This window comes from Spermophilus citellus (genome assembly GCF_964194105.1).
Source record: "Spermophilus citellus genome assembly, chromosome: 10".
NCBI lineage: Eukaryota > Metazoa > Chordata > Mammalia > Rodentia > Sciuridae > Spermophilus > Spermophilus citellus.
Genome location: NC_138197.1, coordinates 72,283,223 through 72,309,644, shown reverse-complemented (window position 1 = coordinate 72,309,644; position 26,422 = coordinate 72,283,223). Strand labels below are relative to the sequence as shown.

Sequence of the window (26,422 nt, the reverse complement as noted above, 5' to 3'; positions counted from 1 at the left end):
TTCAGTACATGTCCAAGACTGGAAACTTCTGGAAAGTTCATGGTTTTGTCCTAGGAAAGGGGATGGGATGTTGCATAGCCTGAGGGTAACATGCAGGGAAGGGAAGGACAAAAGGGCAGAACCAGAACACTGGGGAAATACTCACTTGGGTCACCCTTCCCACAACCCTACCCCATGAACCCTGACATCCCTGTCTTTTCCTCCTTTCTCCCAGTTCTGAGACTGCTCCTGCCAAGAGCACACAGGCCACACCCTTGCCAGAGCTTCATACGCAGGAGACACAATGAAAAAATACCTGTCCTGGAGAGATAAGCAGCTAACTTGGCAAGCTCAGAGCTGCGCAGGCCGCCTCTTCTCTTGGACAAACCAAGCCAGTGCCTAAGCCTTGGAAAAAACACCAGGTTGGCAGTTCTCAGGCTTTTGGAGTCAGACTTGTTCAGTACTGCTGCTGGCCTAGCCACAACTAACCTCCTGAGGCTGGTAGGGGACTCTCAGGAGCATGCCTGCTACCAGAGAGTGGTCCCCAGGAGCCCTGTGTATCTGGCTCCTGACCAGGCATCTTGCACTGTGCATGGTGCCTGGTGCACCTTAGTGGATCTGTGAGAATTGGTTGAATATTTTGTTGAGTTGGTCTTTGAGTTTCCTGTTCCCTGGAACCTGGACTAAAGCCAGAGGAATGCCAAAATGTAGGAAGCAAGAAAGGAAGCCTTAGAGGAGCCCCATAGTTTCTCTAGGAAGTTTTCAAAGCAAACAAATATCTGTCATGTTGGGTTTTGCCAGTGTCTGATCAATGTGCATTCAGGCGAGCTTCACATTTTCTCTTAGAAGATAATCATAAGCCCAAAAGCTACTGAACTGAAACCTAGAATAGAGGGAGATTGGTGATCATCCTGGTCTTTGTCTCTAGCAAGGGAGGAAGAGAGGTCATTACTTTGTTCTTGAGTCTAGCACTGAGCTTGACCGTGACCACTTAGTAACCATGTGCTGACTGTGGAGTGAATCGTATCACCCCTTCTGTGGAGACACTTTCCCAGAGTTTGGTGGACCTCACTGTCTCCATCACTCAGGGATCCAGAACCTTCCCTACTCCTTCCACTTCACTTTTCCAGAGCTGAGCCTGAATCTGGTAGCACCCAGGGGTGGCTGCTGGGTAGAGAGACCTGAGCTAAGCCCCTGATGCAGGTCAGCGTGCCTCCTGGGTCCTGTCAGACAAAGCTAGGAGGTGGCCATGCCCAAGCACAGGGCACCGCCAGGCACCACCCCCTGCTAGGTAAGCCTGCCACCTTAGCACTTTTACCATTTCAGCTTGTTCTCAAGGTGTGTTTGGTAGCCTGGAACAAACTTGCTGCCCTAGGGCAAACCCAGCCCATGAATATTTGGGATTAATTATCCCTCCTTCATTGGAGCCCAGCAACCTCCTCAAATGTATATAAAGGGATTTATTCTGCCCAGGTCTCCAGTCCCTCTCCCTCCTCTGACTCAGTGTCCCTGCTTACCTCTCACGCTTTTCTGTTCACCAACCTCCTCGCCATGAGCAGACAAGCTGGCAAGAAATCCATCAGCAGCGGGAGCCAGGGCTTCTCCGGCCGCTCGGCCGTGGTGACCGGCAGCAGCAGGATGAGCGGTGTGACCCGCTCTAGGGCAGCCGGTGGTGGGGCCTCTGGGTTACGGGGCATAGCAGGTGGCTTTGGCAGTCGCAGCCTCTACAACCTAGGTGGCAACAAGAGTATCTCCTTCAGTGTGGCAGCTGGGGGCTCAAGGGCTGGTGGCTTTGGTGGAGGACGTAGCATCTATGTCAGTGGCTTAGGAGGTGGTTACGGAGGTGGCTTTGGGAGTGGGTATGGAGGTAGCTTTGGCGGTGGCTTTGGTGGTGGCAGAGGAATGGGAGGTGGGCTTGGGGGAGCTGGTGGGCTTGGGGGAGCTGGTGGGCTTGGGGGAGCTGGTGGCTTTGGTGGTCTTGGAGGTTTGGGTGGTCTTGGAGGTTTGGGTGGGCCTGGTGGCTTTGGTGGGCCTGGTGGCTTTGGCCCTGGAAGCTTCCCTGGAGGAATTCAGGAAGTAACCATTAACCAGAGCCTCCTGCAGCCCCTCAATGTGGAGATTGACCCCCAGATTGGGCAAGTGAAGGCCCAGGAGCGTGAGCAGATCAAGACTCTCAACAACAAGTTCGCCTCCTTCATTGACAAGGTGACAAAGCTATGATGGATCCTCATTGTTAGGCTAAGGACTTTGAATTTGACATTTAGAGTCATTAGTGTGTGTGTCCTGGACAGGCCAGGCTGGACACGAGGGACTCAGGCAGAATTCTGGGTGGGGGGGGGGCGTCTGGGAAGATACTCAGGGCTGATGAATTTGTCCTTAGAGTCAAGCAGGAGTGTGTGTGTGTGTGTGGGGGGGGGGGGGCGGGGTTGGAAAGACAGTGGTCCCGTATGTGGACCCAAACCCTCCATATCCTGCTTGTGTGACCCTATGCCCCAGTCTCCTTCCCTTTGCCTTACCTAGGCCTAGGCTGACAGAGCTGGCAGCTCAAACCAAGAGCCATGGCCACTTGCGAGTAAGAGTTTGACCCAGAATGGAGGACTTTGCAAATAGGAGCTGTCCTCTGAGACTTTTAATGAGGCCCTTTTCCCTACGTGTGGTGCCTTGCAAAGAGACAGATGCCTCCGAGATGAGATGAATGAGGCTTAAGTGGAACCCTAAAGACCAAGGGGCTTTGAGAAGTTGGTGATTTCCTCTGTGCCCCTACTCAACCTTCTCAGGAAAAGGAAGGTGTTCCATGACCTTCTTCAGATCAGGACAGCTCACATGGGGCTGTCTTCCCTCCAGTCTCAAGAGAGGTGCTGACTATGACATGTCAATCAGTGTTGGTTCCCAGTGGTTCATAGCCTTTGAAGAACTGTTATCATCTGTAGTCTTATGTGGAAATGGTGCTGCTGGGTACATTTTTGTGAAGAGTGCTGCATTTTGGGTAATTGGGATAGAGTTTTGAAGTCCCCAGAAACACCAAGCATCTTTCCCATTCTTCATTGAGGCAGGGATATTTCCAGTTTCCCTGCACATCTCTCCTCTCTTGGTAACTTTCCAAGCCATGCTGCAAACTTAGTGCCTGGATTGATCCCCCATCTGACTACATTCTCTGCAGCTGTAGCAGGAGCTGGAGCTCTTCACGTGCTTTCTAGGCCTTTGTGCTGGTGGACCAGGAGATATAGACACCCAGACCTACCTGAGCTAATTAAGGGCCTCTACTCCTCCGCTGCACGTTTTGTCTGATGTTGCTTCCCCCATGTGCTGCAGGTGCGGTTCCTGGAGCAACAGAACAAGGTCCTGGAGACCAAGTGGGAGCTGCTCCAGCAGCAGGGCACCAATTCCATCACAGGAACCAACAACCTTGAGCCCCTTTTTGAGAACCACATCAACTATCTGCGGAACTACCTGGACAGCATCCTCGGGGAGAGAGGCCGCCTGGACTCGGAGTTGAGGAACATGCAGGACCTGGTGGAGGACTTCAAGAAGAAGTGAGTGGCAGGGCAGGAGTGGGAAGATGCCATGGGTCACCCTTCTCAGAGTCATGGCACTGTCTGCATTCCTTGTGACTGCTGTGTTGTGGTGTCACCTAACCTCTTTCCCTCTTCTTGCCTTCATGGTGGATAGTTGGGTTTATTGGGTTCCCTCTCACTCTCCTTCTCCAAGCATAGTCCTTTACAAATGAACTTGGGGCAAGAGGGATGAGATTACAGTCAAAACTTTTCCTCATGAGCCAGGTCAGGGAAGATCTATTCTTTAGGTTTGCTTGGGATTGAGGAGTTTCCTGGGGACAGTTTGCCTGGGAAATTGGAATGGCTGGTCCCCCTAACTATTAGGGAGATAGGAGGATGTGTTCATCTAAGAGGTTGGGATAGCGACAGAGGGGTGGAAGAGATTTCAGAGAACAGTTGTATTGATGATTAATAACCAAATTCATCTATTTCTTACTTTCACAGATATGAGGATGAAATCAATAAACGTACAGCTGCTGAGAATGAATTTGTGACCTTGAAGAAGGTATGTGTGAGGTTTCTGGGTCTCGTAGCTGCAGATTTCCAGCTGGCTTCGGGGATCTCCTTACTCTGCTGCCAGGGGGCTTCCAAGTTCAGGCCATTGGAGCAATAAACAGAAGTCACATGCACATTAGTTGGAAAGATCCTTGAAAGAGTCAGTTCACTGGCTTTAGTTTTTGATGGAATTTAACTCTGAACTAGGAATCACCTCTTGGTTGTGGTGCCCCATCTTGGACAAGGACCATCCCAAGCAATGGTTCCCCTGGCTCTCTTGCTGTAGTTTGCAGCTTGTTCTTTGGAGGAATAAGGCCTTTATGCTCCTGTCTCTCTCAGGATGTGGACGCTGCCTACATGAACAAGGTGGAGCTTCAGGCCAAGGTGGATGCCCTGATGGATGAGATCAACTTCCTGAGGACCCTCTATGATGCAGTGAGAATGTTTCCTACTAAGAGAGGGAGGGGGATATGTTTTCAGATTTGGGACTGTGGCATTTTGGTATATATTTTGAAAACTATTGGCGATGAACCTAGAGATGAGGCCCTTTGGAAGGGGTTTGGCAGTATGGTCTGTACACATTGAGTTCTCTGTAGGGCTGGGGCAGGGTGGGCTAGATATACCTTTAAAACTAAGAGTCAGTGAGTGGGACTGTTGATCAGGACTCTCTGGGGCTCTGTGTTCTTGTTGCAGAGACCCAGAAAGTTAATAGTTTCCTTTTGTGTTGGCAGGAACTGTCTCAGATGCAGAGTCATGTCAGTGACACGTCTGTCATCCTCTCCATGGACAACAACCGCAACCTGGACCTGGACAGCATCATTGCTGAGGTCAAGGCCCAGTATGAGGATATTGCCCAGAGGAGCAAGGCTGAGGCTGAGGCCCTGTACCAGACCAAGGTGAGTGTGAGGCATTTCTCAGAGGACTCACTGGAGATGTCAGGGAGGCTGTGGCCTATGGGACTCCTAGATGGTGAGTTCCTAAGGTTACTGGGGGCACCCTTCTTGGTTCTACATCCTTCAGTGATTGTTCAGTTGCAGAAGCCTTGTTCCCTGGGCGGGGGTGGGGGGGAGATATTTGCACTGTCCCCTGCCAGGCCACAGGGGATTGATTCTCGATTGCTCAGTGACTACAGGCTGGAAGAATTTTCTACCATAACAAATCAGTTGTCCTCTTCCCTGCTGAAACCCAATTCAATGCCATTTTAAGAAATGCTTACTAAGCATCTCAAGGTTTGGTAGGGGGTGTTGGGTATAGAAACAAGTCAGGCAAAGTCTTCCCTTTTGCTTTCTAGTTGGGAGAGCTGCAGAGCACAGCTGGCAGGCATGGAGATGACCTGAAAAGCACCAAGAGTGAGATCATGGAGCTCAACAGGATGATCCAGAGACTTCGGGCAGAGATTGAGAACATCAAGAAGCAGGTGGGGTGGTCCTGAATGCTGGCTCCTGGGCTGCCTAGTGAGTGAAGGGGGTAAGGAAGTCCTTTCTTAACTAGGAATGGACTTCTGGAGGTCATCCTAGTTAGCATCTGCCTCCAGGGAGTTCAAAGAGCAAACTAGTCTAGATGATTGGTGACTCTGTGGATGGAGACAAAATGGAGATGCTAGGGTGGGGTGATGCTCCCCGACTTTAGAATGGGTAATTCATTCTAAGATGCAGAAGGCCTTGGGCCCTTTAATTGGGCTCATCTCATTTAACTTCCCCTTTCCTAGAATGCCAATCTGCAGACGTCCATCGCAGAAGCTGAGCAGCGTGGGGAGATGGCTCTCAAGGATGCCAATGCCAAACTCCAAGACTTGCAGGCTGCCTTACAGCAGGCTAAGGATGACCTGGCCCGGCTGCTGAGGGACTACCAGGAGCTGATGAATGTCAAGCTGGCCCTGGATGTGGAGATTGCCACCTACCGCAAGCTCCTGGAGGGCGAGGAGTGCAGGTGAGCCTCCAGTCCCATTTCCCTGACCCAAGTCACATGCTGAGGGCCATGTAAGTGACCAGGTGAAGGGAGATGGTGGCCTGATGGAAAGAGAGAAGCCCACCTGACACAGCAGGGCCCAAGAAGCGCCTTCCTTAGATCTTGCAGAGAGCTATTTGCCTTTACCAGCCCACTCCGTCCACAGGAAGCCAATGCATGTATGCAGACAGTGTGTGCAGGTCTCCTTGTTATGGCCCACTGAAGGGTGGATGGAACTTACCAACCTGCCAGGCTTCTGAGTTCAGTTCTAGTTGCTATTCCTCTCCTTGGTCTAAGAACTTGCTGGAGACAGCTTAGTGACAGAGCTGCCTTTCTCTTGCTTTCTTGTTTAAACAGGATGTCTGGAGAGTGCCAGAGTGCTGTCAGCATCTGTAAGTAGCTAAAGGAACCCTGACAATCAGAGTTGATTCTCAAATATCTGAACTAATACAGGAAAGTAGTGATCAATTAAGAAAACATTCCTATATAAGTTGGAGGAATATTCTGGGAATGGAGAGGCTAGTGGATTGGCTTTTGAAATTGTTCTGGGTTCAGGGCACTTTTAATTGGTATAGATGGTCAGTAAGAAGGATCCAATAAGAAGCCCATTACTGGGGGAAAAATTCAGACACTGGACCCAAGGGGGTCATCAAGGGTTGACCATATGTAAAAGGAACCCTTGGCTACTTCACAATGACAACATTACTGGAGTGCCTAACTGGTGACATTAGAATGGCTCACAGTGATCATCAGATACACCGATCACTCCTGATCTCCCTGAGCCTGGTGGCTCATTAATTAATTATAACACGGTGCTGTGGGCACGGGGCCACTGACTGCTGTCCTCTCCTCCCCGACAGCTGTGGTCAACAGCAGCAGCGCAACGTCGGCCTCAGCAGGTGGTTATGGAGGCGGTTATGGCGGTGGCCTTGGTGTAGGAGGTGGTGCAGGCAGTGGCTTTAGCCTGGGAGGTGGCAGTGGACTCGGAGGTGGCAGTGGACTCGGCGGTGGCATCAGCATTGGACTCGGCGGCGGCAGCGGATTTGGTGTTGGCAGTGGACTTGGTGGCGGCAGCAGTTTCAGCAGTGGCAGTGGCTTTGGCTCCAGCTCTGGAGGTCGCGGTGGCGTCAGTGGCGGAGGTTTCAGCTCAGGCAGTACCCGCGGGAGCAGCATCAAGTCCTCCCAAATCTCCCAGTCCTCCCAGCGCTACATCCGATAAAGAGCGCTCACGGGCACCCGCACTGCAGCAAGCCCAGTGTCTCGCTCCCCACCTGTTTTTTTCTTTCCTTCCCAGTGTCAGTGATACCCCCAGTGCCTTGCCCCTGCCTCCAAGGAGCAGCTTCTTGGGCTGGAAGGCGAGCACTCTTGCTCTTCCATTCACATCCCTGGCCAAGTCGCCTCTCTCTGGCTCCAGCCTGCGCCTGTGATTATCCAGCTGTGGCCTCAGCTGCCACCTTCCGCTGCCCTTGGTGTTCCCTCTCTGGTTGGGAGGGTCACCATGGTTCTGATGTATATAACATGCAGCACCCTCTGCTCATCTGTTCTGTCACCAATAAAGTGCATTGTGTCTCACCCCAGGCCTCTGAGAATTCCTTCACATCCTTCTTCCCACTGGACCTACCCTTCTGGTCACCTCCCTGGGCTCTCTGCCTTCCACCTCTCCCATGTGGACTCTGTGGTCAACAGAGCAGCTGGAGCACTCCCTGCTCTAAAACAAGACAGTTTGTCCCCACCATCGGCTGAATGAGACTGGAATGGGCACCAGCTGGTTGTTCATTTATTCCTTGAGCCTTGTGGGGAGGGGCCGAGGGGATTCACAGCTCCTGGGGGGAGGCTGGGCCATGTGAGCAGCTATCTCCTCTTACCTCCTCTCATTTGGAGGAAGTAGGAAGGCCTTGGGGACAGAGGGTTTTTCCTCTGGTCCCCATTCCAGCTGACATCCAGAAAATGTTTCTGCCATCAAGGTGCCTTGGGACAGTGTGTACTACAGGATTCCTCAAGAGCAGCCTGTCTCAAAGTCTGATCCAGAGCACCAGTCCATTGAAACACTCTGAAATTAAAGGTCCCATGCCCATTAGAGTTTCTTTCTTTGAAGCACAAATCAGAGGTTTTGAGCAGTCCCATAGCAAAACAGGATCCATGATCCTGTTCCTTAACCCAGCATTTTCCATAGAGAACCCACTGGGAAAGAATTGCTGATAGCCTGCAGAAAACACCTTGTGCCAGAGCCAAAAAAGCTCTGTTGTTCTGGCCCTGCCCTGCCCCAGGCAGCCCTGGTGGAGTGTTAGCTGGCCATTGGAAGATTGTCCAGAAGATCATTGCTGGAAGAGACTCAGGAGCAAGGAGCCCAAGGCCTCAATTTGCATCTTTCAGATGAAGGGGTTGGGGGCTCACCAAAGGTCTTATAGCAGGTGAGGACATGAGCTACAAATGGACCCAAGTGTCCTGGTCTAGGCTCCTCCACTTCTCCAGTCTCTGAGGCTGCCTTCTGGTCACGGCCTGCTGCCTGGGCACCAGTGAGCACGTAGGCTATCTTTGGAAACGTTCATCCAGACCAGGCCAGGGAAGCAGTATTTCCATCCTAGGTCAAAGCCCACTTGCCACAGTATCCACTTGCCACAGGTCTCACATTCAGACAGTGTCCTCTGTCCTCTGCTGCTTCTCCCTGGACTCCAACCTATGCCCACTGGCCTTGTTCATCCTGTGGGGTTTGCAGGAGACCCTACTACCTAGGAAGTCCTTTAGTGGTGGGGATCCATGAAGCTTCTTAAAGGAGACCTTGGCTCAGGAGGAGTGGGTGGTGGAGAGGTTTATGTCTTAGAGGCATCAGGGGAGTGGCTGGGATAGCTGACCTTGGCACCAGGACCTAAGACTGAGGAAGCTGTTAATTCCATGTTTGGCTGATATTCTGAGTCCAGCCCTGACAATTTCTAGTGCAATCTTGAGCTGATTCCCAGTGCCCCTTCTTTTCCCTTCACCTCGTCACTTACACAGTTTCTTTGTGCAATTCCGTGTTGACTTTCCAAGTGCTCTTCAGTTGCTGGGCTGGGATTTGCTTTCTTTTCTTTTTTTTAAAAAAATATTCTTTAGTTGTTAATGGGCCTTTATTTCATTTATTTATATGTGGTGCTGAGAATCGAACCCAGTGCCTCACACATGCTAGGCAAGCACTCTACCACTGAGCCAAACCCTAGCCCCTGCTTTCTTGTACTTGACTAGATTTTTCATTCTTTGAGTAGGAATTGGTGGGTGTCATCTGTCCATCCTTTTCCTGTCCTCCAAGGCATGTTTTTATCACAAGGAGAAAGAACAGTGATTGTTGGATACCACCTACTTGATGCCTGGGGTTTGGGGCCACTGTTCCATGGTGAAGAATCTCTTCTCTCCTATGGTTTGATCCTCACCCTCTTCCCTGGGCATGGAGTGGCGTTATCATCATATGATATCACAGAGGACCAATTTTTATCCTTGACTCTCTGCATCTGCCGACTTCTCCCTGACTCCCCACTGGAAGGAGTGCTTAAAAGAGCAAGCTCCTGTTCTAAGAAGTCATCACTCACTGGCTCACATGCTCCTTGACATTGAGGAGAACAAGGTATATTTGCAGATTTCAGGCTATTTCCTTCTATCTTCTGGGATGCAGGCTGCAGGCCAGAGCAGGTGTTGCTGTGATAGATCATTTTCCAGAAGAATATGGAAATAGTTTAACACTTGATTATGGGTAATCCAGACCTGACTGCTGGTGATGAAAGTTTGCACTCAAACTTTTGGGTAATTTGGAGGTTAATCTCTACATGACTCCTCTCTGTTTTGCCTAGGGTTGATTGGAGATTTTTGTCAGCTAATCATCAGAAATCTCATCTTCTGGGACTTGGGCCACCTCTTCTTTGCCTTCTTAGCACTTCAGCCCAAGTGTATTCTCTTTGCTGACAAAGGCCAGACACACAAACACCTCGCAATACTCTTGGGATGACTGCGAAAAACTCAATTATGAAAATACTCTTTCCCATATTTTGTCTGACTTTTTTATCTGCATCCCTTATAAGCCCTTTTGGTAGACAAAGTACAGAACACATGACAGCAAGCTAATGACTACCAACCCTTCAGCCCAGGTGAAGGCTGGAGGTAAAGCAGGTCTCCTAGGAAACCACCAATGGAGGTTTTCCAGATACCCTTGGAATCCATGGTGACATGAGAGTTGACATGAGAATGTTGACAGCTCCATAAACCCCCTGAGAACAAGGGGGCGGGAAAAGATGGCTCTAGGTGGCCATAAAGCTGTGGTTCTCAATGGAGACGATTCTGCCTCCAGGGAACACATGGCAATGTCTGGTGACATTTTTTGGTTGTCACACTGGAGGGGGGCTGCTGGCATCTAGAGGGCAGAAGCCTGAATGATACTGAACATCCTACAGTGTGCAGGTCAACAAATAAATAGCCATCTAGAGACGTCAGTAGTGCTACTGTTGAAAACCTGAACCCAAGCAAGAGGGTTTTACGTCACCCTCTCCCTGGGCGAGGGTCGCTAACTGGAGTGACATTGTTATAGTGGAATTGATAGAGACCCTTCTGGATTCGAGAGAAGTTTCTCTCTCTCTCTCTCTCTCTCTCTCTCTCTCTCTCTCTCTCTCTCCTTCCCTCCCTCCCTCTTTTTCTCTTTCTTTCTTTCTCCTTATCTTTCTGTTGATACTAGAGAGTGAACTCAGGGGTGCTCTACTGTGAGACAGCGCCAGTCCTTTTTATTTTTTATGTTGAGATAGGGTCTGCTAAGTTGTCCATACTGGTCTTGAACTTGAGATCCTCCTTGTCTTAACCTTTTGAGTTGCTAGAATTATAGGCATATGTCATCACTTCTGGGGAGAAGTTTGTTTTAAGATAAAATGACTTTTATTTTGGACCAAAGCCATAGGAAACAAGCCAGGTAAACAGTGTGGCTTTATTTAGGGATTTTCAATCCTGTGCTGTGACCTGTGAAGGGCTTGCAGTTCTGGTATAAACCTGCACCTTTGTCACTCTGTTCCCTTTTCTGGGAATGCTCACTCCCCCTTTGGCCACTCATGTATCGTTGGTAGTCACTTGGGCGCTGCCTTGTGAAATCTCCCAGATCCCATATGGTGCTGGTTGCCTGTCTGTGCTCCCACAGGATTTTCTTATACCTTTCTGTCATGTGCCATGTTCTATTAAAATGACAAGTCTCAGTGTCTGCTCTCCACACCAGAATAGAAGTTGCTTGAAGGGGCTCCTTACTCATCTTTATGCTCCTTCACGAGTAGCCCAGGGCCTGGAACTGTGGACCTCACTGTGCTCCTGAGATTTTGAAGAGAGGAGGGCAGACTCCTGGATGCAATTGGTGCCTGTTGTATTTAACAAAAACAACAAGATTAAAAAACTAACTTCTGTTCCTGGTGTAAGTCATACACTGGGCATCTTGCATGTCATCTCAGTTAATCCTTACAGCTGCCATGGGAGGCAGGTAGTAATTACCCCTCATTTTTTCAGTTGAGGACACTGGGGCTGAGAGAGGCAGAGTGACATGCTTGAGTGGAAGTGGCAGATCTGGGTCTCAAATCCAAAGCCCACGAGCTTAATCACTGTGCTATGCTGCCAAGTGGGGCCAGATCTTCCTGGCCTCTGGGTGCTCCTCTTTGGTATGCTCTGCAGCTCTGGCAAGTGGCGCTAACAACTTTCTGGGGTATGGAGGAGCCACCAACCAAACCTAAGTTTCCTGTGTCCACAGGAGAGGTTTCCACAGGGAAGGCCCTAAGCAGGTGGGCAGGTCCACTTTCAACTCCTGAGAATTTTCCATCTCCAGCTGGAGAAGCCAGAGAGATTGAAGTGGGGAGATGACTCAACAACCAAGGGCGTTTCTCTTTGATGCTAGAGAGGCATTCGTAAGGTTTCAAACATTTTCATCTGCACTAGTTGATGTTTCAAGGCAGATCTAACCACCACATTCTCTGGGTGGGTTCTTTAAATGTCCAAGTGGACTTCTTGTTCTGGGGCGATGTCTTTTGACTTGCTGATATCCACACAGAAATAAAAAGGTCCCATGAATTTATGACAACCTTTGGAGTTGGGTAATCTGATTAAAATCTTGACTCAGTGAGCTGATTGACTTGGACAAGTTAATTAACCTCATGTCCTCATCTGTAAAATATGAATGAAAATTCTGACCTTGAAGAATTTTTATGACAAATAGAAAGGATACCTGTATACTGAAGACGGGCACTTAAGCAATGTTATTTTTACATTATTTTCACAGGTGAAAAGAGAAAGGATTTGAAGAGGGAAAATTCTTTTCTTTTTTAAAAAATAATTTTAGCTGTAGACAGACACAGATTTGTTTTATTTATTTATCTTTATGTGGTGCTGAGGATTGAACCCAGCGCCTCATGTGTGCTATACAAGTGCTTGGAGCCACCACCCCAGCCCCGGGAAAATTGTTTTCACTAAAATATTATCCTCAAACTTTTGTGACGTATGCAGTACTCAACAAATATTTATTACTTGCTGGATTGCATTACCCATGAGCCCCTACAGCAGGAAACTGGCTTGGCTAGGCAGGGAGGCATGTTGCTCCCAATGCAAATACCATGATCCCTTGCAACTTATTGCAAAAATTATCAGATTTCAATATTGCATTGACCTAGACTGGGCTACCCTGCAGAACTCCTTCCTCCTCTTTGGCTTCAAACTGACACTTCCCAAGAAGGCTTTGTACATTGACATTTCCATCACAAGGGCAAGTGCCGGACACATGTCCTGTGTAAGAGCATTCTCTCTCTCTCTCTCTCTCTCTCTCTCTCTCTCTCTCTCTCTCTTTCTTTCTTTTCCAGTGCTCAAGATTGAACCCAGGGCCTTGTGCATGTAGGCAAGTGCTCCACCACTGAGCTATCCCTCAGACATTCGTAAAGGTTTTCTAACATTACTTCTGAAAGCCCCCACTGCGAGTCCTAAGAGGAGGTTATGCTAACTCCAATTTGCTGAATGGAAACTTTAGGCCCAGATGGCATGCAGCTGGAGAGTAGCAAGGAGGAGGACTCTGCCCACCTCCAAGATCTCCATGTTTTCCACTCCATTAAGTGACAAGGGAAAAGAGGGAGGAGATGCAGTTATGTGAGTTCCAGAAAATCCAGCATGGCTTCTGGAAAGTCCCAGCAAGATATGTGACTTTCCAGATATGGTGAGAAATACACAGGGACAGGGGAACCTGTCCATTTTATAGCGTTCCAGGGACCTTCTTCCTGTTTCTTCAACCTCAGGCCTCAGTCTGCTCTCAGCTTCCTGCTCTTACTTGAGCTGTTTCCTCTGCAGGGATGAGCAGCTCTTCTTACCATGAGGCTGGTCTACGTGCCGTTCTCACCCACCCTTAAAGGGTAGCTGGACTAGTGTTTCCCCAAGTGTATTCAACAGCATGGCACTAGGGGTTAAGATAGAAAGATGTGCTGGGCTTGGTGGCGCACATCTGTAATCCCAGCAGCTTGGGAGGCTGAGGCAGGAGGATGACGAGTTCAAAGCCAACCTCAGCAAAAGTGAGGCACTAAGAACTCAGTGAGACCCTGTCTCTAAACAAAATACAAAATAGGGCTGGGAATCTGATCAATCCCTGGAACCTCCCCCCACTCCTCCCCACCAATAAAGATAGAAAAACACATTGTTAAGTTTGAGAAGCTCTGGAAGTTCTCCTCTACTATCTCCTACAGTGAATAAAGATAATATTGCCAATGACAGATTTATTCAACTGCTGAGAAAACAGTAGCAACTTGCTAGGTAAGGTGATGCTTTGGCAGGCTCAGGGGACATGAATGAGGGGAACTGAACCCAGACACACACATTTTAGTGGTGTTTCCATCACCTCTCTTTTTCACATTCTTCCCATACATGCCAGGGTGGTAGCAATGAGGCACACTTCGGAGGCTGCCAGTGGCTGCCTTGGCACTGGAGCCCAGGAAGGGGGAAGGAATTGGAGACATCGAGTCCATGGGCTCTCACGTGGGGCTTCAGCTGAGCCTGACTCAGTTTTCTTCCCAGAGAGGTCATTTGATGTGCTTTGAAAGGAATTCCAAAGAATACGAGTAAAGACCTCACCAGGAAGGACTGACATCCTAATTAATGGGTGGGAGTAAATGTTTCTAAGAAAAACCTGGCACAGAATCTTCCTTGTGCATTGACTATGGATGATAATGTTGATTTAAAAATCCAAACATTTGTTGCTGGACACTGCGTGTTTACCTTGCAGAGCAACCGTGAAGAAGGTGGATGTCTCCTTTTACTCATAAGGAAAGAGAGTAGAAGTCAAGTACCTTGTCCAAGGTTATCATGTGGTGAGAAGTGGATGTGGGATTTGAGACCAGGTCTTCTCAATTCCATGACAGGCTTCCTGTTAGACCACAGTTACCTTACCCTTATGTGGCATTTAAAATAATTTCAAAGGACTTTCACTTATACTGCATTCTGCAAAGTTCATGACAAACCAGTGAGATAGAAAAGGGTTGACGGATTGGAACACAGGCTTAATGTGCTAAATCATGGCCAAGGTTACCCAGCCTGAGTCCAACCTACTATTCCAGTTGCCTTTCTTTCCCTCCACTCATGCTCAGTTTCTTTTCCTACTATCCTTAGGGTTACAAAGTCATCTTGAGAGCAGCCAGGGCCCAGCATAACTTATTTCTTCCATGTCCCCAGACAGAGTACCACCAGTAGCTAATCTCACGTATTTACTGTGTCAAGTTCTTTACTAGCATTTTATTTTTATATTTATTTAACTTGTTTAATGTTCACTACAATCAGGAAGTACCTATTATTATTAGCCCCATTTTACAGTTGATAAAACTGGACACATAAAAGTTAAGAAAACTTGTCGAAGGTCAAAGAGCCGGTAAGTGGTGAGCAGGGTCCAACCAGGTGGACAGGTCACAGGCAAGCTGCAGACCAGAGAACTGAGAATAAGCTCCTGAGCACTTGAAACTCCTTGACTTCATTCCTTCACAGTTCTCAGTTCTTCAATCCTCTGCTTAGCCTGGCTTGTCCGGGAACTATCACAGAGGGACCGATCCTAGCTACTACCTTGACTGGAATTCTGAAGATAGACAGCCATCTGTTGTGTGGGGAGTCTAGAATCGGAGGCTCCCTCCTACTCTTGTCATGCTGTGTGAAATCTCACATCGACTCAGCAAGTGGAGTTTGCTTTTGCCATGTGTGGTGGGGCTGGGCATAGAGGGCGTGGCATGGGGATGGGGGATGGCTGAGCTCCCAGAAGTCAGAAGAACTGTGTGCGAGTTCTTCCATCAAGGGTCCTCCATCTCCCACTCCCTGTCCCAGAGGGAACATCTATGGCCTAGACAAGGGCTTTCCAACTTCCTGGATCCTAAGGATTATCCAGAGGGTTTGTTAAGAAATACAGACCTGGGCTGGGGTTGTAGTGCACTGGTGGAGTGCTTGCCTAGCACAAGTGAGGCATCACATAAAAATAAATAAATAAAGGTATTGTGTCCATCTACAACTAAAAAGTATATATATATATTAAAAATTATATATATAAATTATATGTATAAATTTTACATAAGTATACATACATATATGTGTGTGTGTGTGTGTGTGTGTGTGTGTGTGTGTGTGTATAGTGCAAATAAAGAGCTTGGTGGAGGGGTCTGTATTTCTTTATATATATAGAATAGAAAAATACATATATATATATATACACACACACATATATATATACACACACATATAATACATAATACAAGGGCTGGGGATGTGGCTCAAGCGGTAGCACGCTCGCCTGGCATGTATGTGGCCTGGGTTCGATCCTCAGCACCACATACAAACAAAGATGTTGTGTCCGCCAATAACTAAAAAATAAATATTAAAAAATTCTCTCTCTCTCTTAAAAAACATTGTCTCTCATTTTAAAAAAAGTACATAATACATGCATATGAAAATAAGCCACATAAAAAATAAATTAATTAAGTAAAGGTATTGTGTCCATCTTCAACTAAAAATTTTATACATATATAAATTAAAAAATTATATATAAGTTATATATAAATTGTATGTATATAAGTTGTATATATATATTATATATATATAAATTATATATATATATATAAATTATATATATATATATATACACACCTACATATGTATATATATAAAGTTTGAAAATAAAGAGCTTGGTGAAGGGGTCTGTATTTCTTTATATATATATATATATATAAATGTATGTATATAAGTGTGTGTGTATATATATATATATATATATGTATATAAATATATGCATGTATGTATATGTGTATATATAAAGAAATACAGACCCCTTCACCAAGCTTTTTATTTGCAGATTTTCATTCATGAGATTGGGCCAGGAAGTGGGCCTAGATTTTCTTTTCTTTTTTTGGGGTGGGGGTACTAGGGATTGAACCCAGGGGCACTTTACCACTGAGCTTCATCCATCCTCAGCCCTTTTTTACTTTTTTATTTTGAGACAGGGTCTCGCTAAGGTGCTTAGAGCCTTGCTAAGTTGCTGAGGCTGGCTTTAAACTTGCAATTCTGCCTCAATTGCCCAGGCTGGCCTTGAACAAGGCAATCCTCCTGTTTCAGCCTCTGGAGTCACTGGGATTACAGGCGTGCACCACCATTCCTGGCGGGGCCTAGATATTTATGTTCTTAGCCAAGAGTCCTTATCAGTGGACACGTCCTTGGTGTGCTTGCTCTAAGGTAGGAGCTGGACAGTGAGAACAGGTGGGATTCCATCCCTTTCCTTGAGGACCTAGAAGGGCGGTGACCAGTGAGTGGGACTATGATAGGAATCGTACAGGGTGTGTTGGGAGAACAGAAAGGGTTCCTGACCCAGACCAGGAGGTAGAGTGGGGAGGAGATCATACCTTTCAGATCTGAGTTGGGACCTTAACACGACACACTCTGTCACTCAGAGACAAGTGGGGGTCCTTGAACTGACTCTTCCAGTCATCTGAAGCGTCCCCACATTATGTCCCCTCTCGTTGCCAGATCTAAAAATCACACGCAGGACTTGGTCTTCCCTGCACATGCCCCCTCCTCTTTCTATGCCTCACGCTAGTTTGGTCCATGTCATAAGCCTCCCATTCCCCAGGGGCTGGACATGTTGGCTCCTCTTTAGTTTCTTTCTCGTAAGAAGCAGCTCTAAGCTCCAACTCCAGGCCTGCTTAGGTGGATGCCCTTGGTTGAGTAGTGACAGAGTGGAGCCCATGGAGTCAGTGTGCCTCTCACCCTCTGCCTCACTTAAGGCCCTCTCTGAAGAGTTGGCACAGGTAACATGCCACCGGAGAGAATGCCCAAAGGCAAAAACAGCTCAGCTATTACCAGAGCTCGTGGGCCCTCTGGCATCACAAGGAGGGACCAGCCCACCTAGAGGAGGACTCAGCTCCTTGGTCCTTATCCTTGTGGCCCCTAACTCCTGGGGTCAAAGGCCAGTTAATCCTGCTGGATTTGGCACTGCTTGGATTCCCTGAAGAAATCCCAGGAAGGGCGGACAAAGGTCTCCATCTTTTGTCAACAGAGGCAAGTTTGGGTGATTAAGCTAAGAAAGCAAAGCCATTTTAGTCCGGGGATTATATCTGAGGTGTGTTGGGAACTAAGAAGTAGCTTGTTTCCTGCAAGGCAAACCAAACCCAGGACGACTCTCAGCTAAGCTCTTGCTTCTCCTTCTGACGGGCCAAATGGCTTGGAGTATAAAAGCCAGTGTCCCCTGTGCTCAGCCTCTGTGTTCACACCTTAGCTCTTGATAAGTGATCTCTAGCTCATGTCTAAGCTCCTCGCCATGAGCAGACAAGTCGGCAAGAATCCTTCAGCAGTGGGAGCCAGGGCTTCTCCGGCCACTCGGCCGTGGTGACCGGCAGCAGCAGGATGAGCGGTGTGGCTCGCAGCAGGGGAGCCGGTGGTGGGGCCTCTGGGTTCCGGGGCGCAGCAGGTGGCTTTGGCAGTCGTAGCCTCTACAACCTAAGTGGCAACAAGAGCATCTCTTTCAGTGTGGCAGCTGGGGACTCAAGGGCTGGTGGCTTTGGTGGAGGATATAGCATCTGTGCCAGTGGCTTGGGTGGTGGCTATAGAGGTAGATTTGGGGGTGGATATGGGGGAGGTTTGGTAGAGCAATGGGAGGTGAGTTTGGGGGAGCTGGTAATTTTGGGGCAGCTGGAGGTTTTGGGTCTTGGTGGCTTTGGCCCTGGAAGCTTCTCTGGAGGAATCCAGGAAGTAAATGTTAACCAGAGCTTCCTGCAGCCCCTCAATGTGGAGACTGACCCCCATATTGAGGAAGGGAAGGCCCAGGAGCGTGAGCAGATCAAGACTCTCAACAACAAGTTTGTCTCCTTCATTGACCAGGTGAGGCAAAGCCCAGAGTGGAGGGTTTGGGCTGCTTGGGGGTCAGTGTGGGAAGATGCCAGGGATCTGCCAGATTTGGAGCAAGGCCAAGAGCCAGGTACCTTGGCCTTGCTCCTTCCAGGACAGGGAGTAGGCCTCTTTTGCTCTTTTGGCCATTTTTCTAGATGTGAAACAGGGGAAAGAATTCCTGGTCCTAATTCCCTGTAGGAATAAGTTGAGCAGGAATGAGGACAGGCTCCTAACATGCTCTTAGTTTTTTGAAGAATGAGATTTGAGCTACCAAATCAGGACAGTTTACTTTCAATTCCTTTTGAAAAGCAATTGCTTAATATTCGCAACCAGCTGATAACGAAATTTGCATGGATATGGATTTTGGGGCTGCCTTTCCGTGAGGAGTATTGGCAATTGGTCCGCTTTCCATGACATACTGTGCTCAACTCTCCAGAGAAGGACAGCTGTGTGAAACTTCTAAGGAAAAGTGAGACTTCATCAACCACATTTTCTCTAGAGTGGTCAAAGAAGCTTACAACTACAGACAATTAAAGTAAGTTTATTCATGCTGATCTTTAGCTGTGTTTTGAAGGATCCCAGTAGACCCAGGGCAGTTCTGGGTTTGGCTCTTAGTATCCAGTTTTTTTTTTTTTTTTTTTTTGCAACTTAAGGTCTGTGAGCTTCAGTTTCCTTATCCACAGAATGGGGATTATAACGTCTCATTTATAGGTGGTTGTGAGGGTTAATGAGACATGTGAAAATAGCAGGCACAGTGTAGGTGTCAACAAATTCTAGCTCTCTCATTTCTTTTTTTTTTAAAGAGATTCATTCTTAAGTTTTAGGTGGACACTATATCTTACATTTATGTGGTGCTGAGGATTGAACCCAGTGCCTCATGCATGCTAGGTGAGCACTCTACCACTGAGCCCCAGCCCCAGCCCCTAGCTCTCCCATTTCTAATCCTCATCCTTCCCAAATTCCAAAGCACAAAGGCAATTATGGATTCAAGAACTGGGTCCACTCACGAGGATGAGATGGGAGGATCGCAAGTTTGAGAACAGCCTCAGCAATTTAATGAGGTCCTAAGCAATTTAGTGAGACCCTGTCTCAAAATAAAAAAATAAAAAGGGCTGAGGATGTGGCTCAGTGGTAAAGCACCCCTGGGTTAAATCCCCAGGACTAAAACCAAAACAAGCAAAAAACAAACGAAACGAAATGAAACCAACCAATCAAACAAAAAAACTGGGTCCATTCTCCACATTTCCACCCTTGTTTTTTTCTTTTGGCGTTGCTGGGGATTGAATCCAGGGCCTCAGGCATAGAAGGCAAGCATTCTACCACTGAACCGCATTCCCAGGCCCTCCATTTCTACCATTTGGAGTGGTGGCCCCGCTTGTTCAACTCAAGGGGCTCTTTGCCTTTTCCTCTGGTGCAGGTGAGGGTCCTGGAACAGCAAAACAAGGTCCTGGAGAGCAAGTGGGAATTGCTCCAGCAACAGAGCATAATCTCTGGCTTGGGCCCCCAGAGTCTGACACCTGTCTTTGAATCCTATATCAGCTTCCTGCGAAAGCAGTTGGATTTGTTTCCGGGGGAGAGGGGAGCCTGGAGGGAGACCTGAAGAACATGCAGCATCTGGTGGAAGACTTTAAAAAGAAGTAAGGGCCCCAGTGGCGGAGTTTCTCCTTTTTGGGCTTAGCAGGGGCGTGTGCTCCTAATTTGGCATTTCAGCTGTTCCTGACTGCACCTTCAGTCAATGCTCTTGGATGGGTATATCCAGTGAAGCATGACCAAGCAAAACAGGGTGACAGGGTGGGGACTGACACTCCTATGTGCCTGATTATTATATATTTTTCATTCTCTAGCAGGTCCCCTTCTATACCAGCTCAGATGGACAAAAAAGTCTTCCCAGAATTTAGGGCATTTTAGTACACTTTACTGTACATAGGAATCACCTTGGAAGTTTGCCCAAAATGTCCTAGTTCTTTGTCTTGAGTTCTAGTTCTTGATCATCTGAATCTGTAAGTGTGGGACAGGCCCAGGGGTCTGAGTACTCCCTTGTTCCTGGGAATTCTACACGGATGGTCTCCGGCTGCCTTCTGTAAAGCACTCTTTCAATGTGTCTTATCCAATTTCAATGTATCCTATCCCGCTTCTGCAGTGTCAGTCGCCTCCTGCATGTTCCAAGTTGTAGTTCACGCCCTCTGGTCTGTGAGTTTCACATCCTGAGGTCTGTGGGCAGTCAACTGAGCCTCTCAAGGGGGAGAGCTCCAGACATCCCCAGGGGTCAGGACCCACAGGGATGAGTGCAGCTGTTCTGGGGAGGCTCTGTTCCAACTATACCACACAAGTTCATGGCCACTCATTGTTTGCAGGTTCTATGCTGGGATCTGGGGATCCAGTGGCACTCACATCTAAATTTCTCAGAAACCTCTTTGCTCCTATTATGGTTCCTGTTCTTTAGTCTTCTCAAAATCCATCCTCATGGTGGGAAATTTTAGTCCTTAACAGGCAAGAGTCCACGGCCCTGGGGTATTCAGAAGACATGGATTTATTCGTATCCTAAATTCCTACAAGAAGCTACTTAATTAAGGAAAATAGAAACAGAGCAAACAGAGGCAGAAACACCTGGTGGGGAGAAACATCTCTATGGGCTCCCTGTGTATATACTGTGGCTCTGTGAAGTTGATCAACAAACTCAGGCAAGTGACTGGGCTCCTTGATGTCTTCCCTAACTGCCCACGCCTCAGCTTATCCCTGGAGTTGGAGAGGGTGAGGCAACACCTTGCACTCTGAGAGGTCTTCAGGCAGGAGTTTCAGGACTCAGTGAAAAATGATAGTGCAGGATCCTTGTTAAAAAATGATTAAGAATTTCAAGATGGCACCAGCAGGGCATTAAAGCCAGCGTGACGAGCTTCTGAATCCCAGGTCTTGTATAACTGCACAGGTTGCATGTGCGTGAAGCAGGTTCTGTCGCTGGAGGAGGAGATTCTGCATGAGTGTGTGAGACACTTATTTCTTTTTTTCACTTCTGAAACGTCACTGTCCAAATGACATTCAAAAATGCATTCTGCTGTCTTAGATACCTAATTAAAATAAATATATTAAAAAAAAAAGAAGGTAGGCAAGTGGGAGGACCAGATTCAGGCTTCCTGCTTCCCCCTCTGTTGTGGGCGGGGCTTACATTTTTCATTACATTTTTAGAAATATTTGATTAAGGAAGCTGCTCTGAGTACATTGCTGGTGGGGAGGACAATTTCATATCCACTGTGACTAATGAGCTGGTTAGTAATGTAAACTAAAAGTGCATGTGTACCCTGAGGGATATTAATAACCACAATCAACTATAGCTTAATTAAGCTAGTCATTATAAAGATGAAGTAGTTAAAATATCCATTTTTATTCAGGAGACTGGGTTTTTGGCACACCATATAACCCAAATCACACACATGCTAGGTAAATATGATTTTTTTATCCTAAAACTAGATGGTTACTCTAATCAGCTAATATAGTTTGTATTTTGTTACAACATTAGGTTTGACTGGTCAAAGCAATTGAAAGGAAAAAAACGACTTTGATTTTCTTTCTTTTAAAAGGGAAGCTGAGAAGTCATACTTGGAACGAGGAAGAGAGCCGAGGGCTTGGAAAGCGTGGAGGGTGGGAGGGGACCGGGTCAGTCCTCAGGTTTCTGAATCTTTCTTTCAGGACATGGATGCAGCTTACATGAACCAGAAGGAGCTAACGTGGGCTGCCTGACAGAGGAAGTCAACTTCCCGAGGACCCTCTGTGAAACGGTGATTCCTTTGTTTGCTAAGCTCCAGAGACAGCCTGTTGTCATCTTCCCTGTGATAACTCTGGGGGATGGCTCAGGGGCAGGACACACTACCAAAACCTGCCACAGGGCTCAGAACTCAGCTCTGTTTCAACCAGGAAATGTTAACTTAGCTGTTCCCGCCTGCACGGACCTGCCCATGGTCGTGGTCTAAGGCCTCTCTCCATCTCAGCCCTTTTTACTCTACACCTTCCCTCTGGCTCTGGTCCAGTATCGCAGCCAGATTCTTCATAACACCCCTCCTTACTGTGATCCCACGCAGACCCATCCAGCAAGGTTTGCTGGCTGATGCTTTCAGGCTGACAACCTGACTATATTTACATATTGTCTTTTTGTTTTAGCCTTGTTGTCTGGCATCCTTTATTATAGTCCGACCTGAAATATAAGCTTATTTTTCTAGCTGTCCCACCCGCTATCTCCATCTTTGGGGTATCTCTGTTGGTAGAGGACTCCCAGCATCCTCTGGGGTGAGGGTTCATTCATGTTCCCTACAGGAGCTGTCCCAGATGCACAGCCATGTCAGTGACATGTCTGTGGTCCTCTCCACGGACAAGAACTGCAAATTGGACCTGGACAGCCTCATTGTTGAGGTCTGCACCCAGTACAAGATTGCCCAGAGGAACAAGGCTGAGGCTGAGGCCCTGTACCAGACTGTGGCAGACCATCTTGCACGTGACTGAGTTTCCTCCCTGGCTGGGTGTGAGTTTCCTGGAGTTGGTTTAAAGATAACTGTGTGTCTGTGTCTTTAATTTAAACTCTCTGAGGATTTTCCTGCGTGACCTAACCGTTCCTGTCTGCGTTGGCCGCAGACTAAACCAGACCAAGGTGGGAACCCTCACCCATTCCCAAACTCTAGTTTTAGGTCCCTATGACTGTCATCAAGAGTATGACAAGATGTTGTAAGGCTTACATTATCACTTTCTCCTCTGTCACCTTGGGGAGCTGCAGAGCACAGCTAGCTGGCATGGGAATTACCTAAAGGGCACCAAGAGTGAGATCATGGAGCTCAACAGGATGATCCAGAGGCTGCAGGCAGACATTGAGGACATCAAGAAGTAGCGGGTGGGGGTGGGGGTCCAGGTTCAAAGATGTGATCCTGGAGGTTTTTGGAGCTTTGGGGAGAAAAGGAAGTACCATCTGGACTCCTTTGCCACACACTCTCATGGTGTCTTATGGCATAGTCTCTGGGAGCCTTTCTTCTCCCAGATGTTCCTCCTGGAGGCTGGACTTCTTGTACTGCCCCCTAAAGAGAAATGGTTGCCCATTTTTGTTTGCTCAGGAAATCTTCCACTGCAATATTGTCTTTAAATACTAAGTTCTCACAGGCTCTGCCTTCTGTGGAGCTACTTATAATATTCCTTACATAACCTCAATGGCATCTTTGTATTCAGAATAAAGTGATTAAGCAAGGGAGGTTTTAACAGTCCTGAAAAAAAAAGTCAGTAACTAATCAGACCATAACTACCTTTGCCAGCCTAGGAAAGCAAATCAGTGTTCTATTTCTCCATGAGTCATGAGTTGATTTCAATGGGCCAAGAATGAATTAACCAATTGTAAAACTGACTTGTTTTCAAAGCATGCTCCTTGGGATTTCTAAGGCAGGGGAAGGAGGAATGCTGGATGAGGGAAAGTAAACAATCAGGTATTTGTTTCCTGGTCACTATGCTAATTCATCTTCTACCTCCTCTTGCCCCAGAATGCCAAAGGCATTCATTGCAGAAGCTGAGGAGCATGGGGAATTGGCCCTCAGGGATGCTAATGCCAAGCTCCAAGACTTGCAGGCTGTCCTACAGAAGGCCAAGGATGACCTGGTCCAGCTGCAGCATGACTACCAGGAGCTGATAAATGTCAAGCTGGCCCTGGACATGGAGATTGCCACCTTCTGCAAGCTGCTAGAGGGTGAGGAGTGCAGGTGAGTATTCTCCAGATAGGACTTTAGAATAACCTTTAGTGAAAGGAAAGGGGACAAGATTAGGTGAGAACAATTCAGACAATGGGCAAGGAGTCTCCTGAACAAGAGTGAAGAATGGAAGTCTCATTCTATTTCATCAGTCATTATCATCTAATTCTCCAATGTATCATGGACAACAGTATTGAAGTACATACTTCTATTGATCTTCACTGTGTGCAAAGTGTGGGGGAAAGTGCTCTGGGATTATGACAAAGGTTATAGACCAGGGCTGTCCACTGGTACTTTCTAGAATATAAAAATATTCTGTACCTGTACTATCCACTTGGAGATTTCGAATGTGACCAGCACAACTAAGGAACTGAATTTTACATCTAATTTTAATTAATTTAAGCAGCTTCATGTGATTAATGGCTACCATATTGGACAGTTCAGTATGGATAGTCCTGCAACCCCATCTCTGAAGCTGAGTCTACATGGGGGAGAGATTGATACATATAGATTCTTGACATATAACATATATTGGCAGGTAAATCTTAGTGGATATCACCTGTGAGGGTTGGGTTGGGAATACAGGGATATTTCTGCTGACCCTCTGCCTATATTCAGAGCCTCAGTCTTCAGGAAGCTCCCAGTCTGTTGGAGGAAGTAGGACCAAAGTATGAGGAAGTAGGACCAAAGTATGGGAAGTCTCTATGGGAAGGAGCGAGAGTAAAGATGAATTAAGTGTACTAAGAGATGAATGAGGAGGGAGTAGTTGATACCAGAAGCACACAGTGGCAAGGTGCACAAGCACATCCATGTCTGCTCAGATATGTGACAGGTCTGCTCCATGAATAAGAACAAGCTCTTGAACAGGAGCAGTGTGGGTGGGACATTATCAAATTTATCATGCATTGGGTGATGGCCCCTCTCATATTTTCTCTGCTCTGAACAACTGTCAGTTCTACACTGCCCTTCCCCATCATCTCACTAGGGCTCCATGGGGAAGACTTCTGGGAAGAGGAAAATTGAAAATGGTCTTAGCAGGGGTGAGAGATGAGGACTAATCAAGTGGTGGAACTAATCAAGTGAGGGTTGGTAGTTTGCTGGGAATAAATCTTTGGGGCTAAGGGAAAGAGGGTGGGAAGATGAAAAGATAGAATATGGTTGTTGGGGATACTGCAAGTCTCAGCCCTCTTTTCTGGGGAGATAAGGTCATGGAAACAGACTGGGAATAATCTTTCCTCTCCTAGGAGCTTGATCCCTAGTGGGACACATGGGAAGAGGGCTCCCAAGGATATGAGCCCCAAGTTGTTTGGCTATTGACTTTTTGCTCAAATAAATCATTTCTTCTCCCTTTTCAGGATGACTGGAGAGTGTCAGAATACTGTAAGCATTTGTAAGTACCGCATTCAAAAATATCCTTCCTGGGTTGTAAAATGGGCATCTGGAAACATTCTCATGGACTGATCTTTAGGCAAGAGGGCCTGACTCACCCACAGAGGCACCTTGGGAAGCCAGGGTCTTGGCCATGACCATACACTATGCTCCTTATGTAAGCTGGCAGCATCTCAGGCCAAAGTTCAAACCTTGTGGTTGTAGGGTGTCCCCTAGGTTGTAGAACAAGAGATTTCTGTGGGTACTGGTTCCTGTTCATGGACAAGGGGACCAGAGAGCCAGACTCACTATTGTTTGCAAACAGAGGACTGAGAGAAGCCGAACATCTTCTTCAAAGTCACACAGCTAAGCAGGGGTGGGTCTGAAATAGCTGGGTCTCCAGCTTCCCAGGCCTTTCTTCTGAATTGAGAGTCTGTTCTCCCTTAGTGGTGGTCAACAATGTCACCAGCACAAGCAGCACTCTGGAAGTGTCCATGGAGGCTTCAGTGAGTTCAGTGGCTGCTGCAGCAGTGGTTCCAGGGAGAGCAGCTGTGGAGGGGTCAGCAGTGCCTGTGGCCGTGGGGGCAGGAGCAACAGCAGGGTCTACCAGAGTGGTAGCAGTGGAGTGGACTGGCTGTGGAGACAGCAGTTCCATGGGGCAGAGTGGAATGGGCTTCAGCTCTGAAAGCACCAAGATCTCTGCAGGCCATGGCTACACCTCTACAGTTGGGGCAGTACCAGTGTCCCATTCTCCTGGCCATCCAGCTCCAGCCAGCAATTCTCCAAGTCTCCATCCCTGCTTGCTGCCCTCCCAGCCTGCAAATCACTTCCCACACTTTGCCTGGGGTCAACAGGTACATATGACTCAACCACACTTTCCCTCAAGTCCCCTGGAGAAGGGGCTTTTCCATCTCCATCTCCATCTCTATCTCCATCTCCACTCCATCTCCATCTCTATCTTCATCTCCATCTCCACCTCCAAGTCCTCTTCTAGGCCAGAAG

General features: G+C 47.6%; 1 protein-coding gene across 1 annotated transcript; it reads left to right on the top strand.

Annotated features, from left to right (window-relative positions):
• Window positions 1–1,530: 1,530 nt before the first annotated feature.
• On the top strand, window positions 1,531–7,279 carry LOC308657410 (keratin, type II cytoskeletal 3-like; the record flags this gene model as incomplete). Its single annotated transcript, XM_081309098.1, has 9 exons — window positions 1,531–2,184; window positions 3,292–3,512; window positions 3,978–4,038; window positions 4,368–4,463; window positions 4,760–4,924; window positions 5,320–5,445; window positions 5,737–5,957; window positions 6,333–6,367; window positions 6,836–7,279. The coding sequence occupies 9 exons, from the start codon at window positions 1,531–1,533 to the stop codon at window positions 7,192–7,194; spliced, it is 1,938 nt and encodes a 645-aa protein (XP_081165224.1). The 3' UTR covers window positions 7,195–7,279.
• Between the last annotated feature and the right edge of the window lie 19,143 nt (window positions 7,280–26,422).